Source organism: Scylla paramamosain, chromosome 18 (assembly GCF_035594125.1).
Source record: "Scylla paramamosain isolate STU-SP2022 chromosome 18, ASM3559412v1, whole genome shotgun sequence".
NCBI lineage: Eukaryota > Metazoa > Arthropoda > Malacostraca > Decapoda > Portunidae > Scylla > Scylla paramamosain.
In genome coordinates, this window is record NC_087168.1 from 4697501 (window position 1) to 4700604 (window position 3104).

The window sequence follows — 3104 nt, forward strand, 5'->3', positions numbered from 1 at the left end:
ACCACTAATGCAGCTCTTCGCAAAACAGCATTCAATTTTAGAACTTAGCAGGTACTCTGCTGCTTATTCTTCCTTTGTGTACGCATGTATGTATGTATGTATGAATGAATCTCCCCGTGTATTTATATATTCGTTCATGTATCCATTTATTTATTCATCTATCTATCTATCTGTCTACCTCTGTCTATCTGCCTATCTATTCATTAACTTGTCTGTTAATTTATCCATCTATCTATCTTTCTATGTGTCTGCCTACCTGTCTATCTATTTATCTATCTACCCATCTATCTGTCTACTTATCTACCTATCTACTTATGTCTATTTATCGCAGTACAAGCAGACGGCAAACAAAAAGAAAGGCAAAATAATAATACACAGACATACAAAAGAGGCAGTTAGAGACAAAACAAATGAACGGACTGCGAAACTGTAGACGGACACACAAAACAAACAGACAAATAGACATACTAACCCAGCAGACAGTAAACATACAAATAAAGGGGTAGAAAGACAGACAGACAAACAGATGAATAAATAAAGGTATGCAAGTAAAATCCTTATCTATGCCTATCTTCCTGTCCACTACCTATTTACCTATCTGTCTACCGATTTACCTTTCTACTTACGTATCTACTATCAATCTTTATCTTCTTATTAGTCCACTCATCTATCCATGCATACTTATCTGCGTGAGTCCACTAACTGGTGTCCTCTTTCCCCGGCGTGGCGGCGCAGGCACTGGACCGGGACCCGCCGCACGGGAGGGGCGAGTGGCGGCTGCGGGTGGAGGTGCGGGACGGCCAAGGAAGCGGGGAGGAACAGGAAGCAACCCCCGTACTGCCCCATCCATTCTCCCCATCCCACCTCCACCGCCAGGCGTCTTGGGGCCACCAGGACCCCGAAAGAGATATCACTCCCACCCAAGCCTGGCCCCAGTACCTCCGAAGCGGTGACGCGGCCATAGGAGATACGGGGCACGGGAGGCCAGCTGACGGGGGAAGGAAAGAGCGCCAGGTGTCAGCTCATAGGGAGCACCACAGCATCGCGTCAGCCACAAGTGAGGGGCGGCTCTTCCCACTGCACATGCATAAAGGATGGGCACAGAGAGGACTCGTTACGGAGCGAACCAGAGACAAAACTGAAGTGAGTGTGAGTGTGGGCGCGGGCCTAATGGAGTTGGGCATCCAGACGCCTGCCAGTGGGGAGGGCAGGACCAGCAAAAGAGAGGCTGCGGGATGTCTTTCAGAGCAACAGGATGTGAAGGCAAAGAGGATATTGATTCCCGCGCCGCAGGGAAACAACTTGAATGAAGACATCGCGCCGTCCAGACGCCGTGACGGGGATGTATCTGCCGTCACGTTCCAGTTCCTGAGGCGGCGGGGCGGCGAAGATGCGGGCGCCATGGGGGGTGTGCAGTATCGGGACAGGCGATCCTTCCCGGCCTCGTACCCTGGAGTGACGGCGGCGGCTCGCGGCTCCCCGCCAAGCCATCCATCACCACAGACAGCAATCACAGCCGCCGCGGGCCGCCGGGAGCGTAGGAAACAAAACTGGAAAACTTGGAGCCACAACTTGCATTTACATGTGAAGGACAAATCAGAATCCACTTCGCAATTCCCTCTCAGCACCAAAAACAAGAGCGTGACAGGCTGGCACGACCCTCTCGCTCAGGCAGCGCGGAACGACCACCTGGGAACGCCCGCTCATGACTTTCAGATGAGGAACGTGAGCGCCTCCAGGAAGCTACGCCTCCCGAGATTTCTAGGCCGCGGCGCTCACGTGGAAGTGCCGCCATCAGATCAACCACTAGGAAATCCTCTCCAGGGAAGTGGACGAGGAAAGCGGCAGCTACGCGAGGATCCGGGAGAGGCTCGCTGCGCCGTGAACACTGCGCCGCTGAGTGCAGCCGCACTCCCTCCTTGAACGAGAAGAAGTGGCTTAGTTAATATTCTGTGATGTAATGTTCCCGCCTGTGATTTGTGGCGATACTGAGAGGAGATGGGGGAGGAGGAGGAGGAGGAGGAGGAAGGGCGGGGAGATTAGAAGATGGAAGAAGAAGAAGGATAAGAAAGCCTTAAGAAAACAGTGATATATAGACAATAGGAGGAGGAGGTGGAGGAGGAGACAATAAGAGGAGGAGGAGGAGGAGGAGGAAGGGCAGGGAGGTTAGAAGATAGAAGAAGAAGAAGGAATAGAAAGCTTTAAGAAAACAGTGATACATAGGCAACAGGAGGAGGAGGAGGAGGAGGAGGAGGAGGAGAAGGAGAAGGAGGAGGAGGAGGAGAACCTGGGGGAAGATTACAAGGGAGCAGGAGAAGGACGAAACTATGAGAAAATAGTGAGAAATAAGAAGAAGGAGGAAGAAGAGGAGGATTACAAAAAGGCTACAAATGACAAACAAAAGCAAAAGCAACAATAATAACAATAGCAACCACAACAACAACAACAACAACAACAACAACAACAACAACAACAACAAAAACAACAACAACAACAGGAACAGGAATAACAACAAGATGAACGAAAAACTAGCAAAAAAAAAAGAGAAAAGAAGATTGCAAGCAAGAAGACAAACAAAAAAAGAGAAAAAAACACACAAAAAACAAAACAATAAATAAACAAGGAAGGGGAAAAAAGACAAAATGCAAAATAAAAAAAAATGTAAATAGAGGGTGAATAAAATGAGAGGAAATGAGAGAAGGAAAACAAGAGAAGAGACAGAAGGAAATAAAAAAAGATAAATAAATTGAGGGTGAATGAAGGGAGAGGAAAGGAGAGGAGGAAAATAAGAGAGAGAAAAAAAAAGAAAATTGATGCAGAAGATGAAAAGAAGAAAAAAAGAAAACAGAAGTGAGAGAGAAAGAAAATAAATAGTTAAAACGCACAATAAAGATGAACTAGGAATGAAGGGAGGAAAAAGAGAAGGAAGAGAAGAAAGAGAAAGAAAACCAGTGAGTGTATGAAATGAGAAGATGAAAAGTTGAAAAGAAAAAGGTGGAAATGGAAAGGAGAGAGAGAAAAGAAGGTGTAAAAGAGAGACAAGAAAAAAGAATTACGAAAAAATGAAGAAAGAGAAGAGATGGCTTGATGGAATTGAATGAGAA

General features: G+C 46.9%; 1 protein-coding gene across 1 annotated transcript in view; it reads left to right on the plus strand.

Moving 5' to 3' along the window:
* The window catches only part of LOC135108962 (uncharacterized), a 55201-nt gene extending 52304 nt beyond the window's left edge, over nucleotides 1–2897 (plus strand). The window contains exon 8 of the mRNA XM_064019863.1: nucleotides 736–2897. Within this exon, the coding sequence (XP_063875933.1) occupies nucleotides 736–1923 (1188 nt within the window). The 3' untranslated portion in view covers nucleotides 1924–2897. The remainder of the gene's footprint in view (nucleotides 1–735) is intronic.
* The last annotated feature ends 207 nt before the right edge of the window (nucleotides 2898–3104 follow it).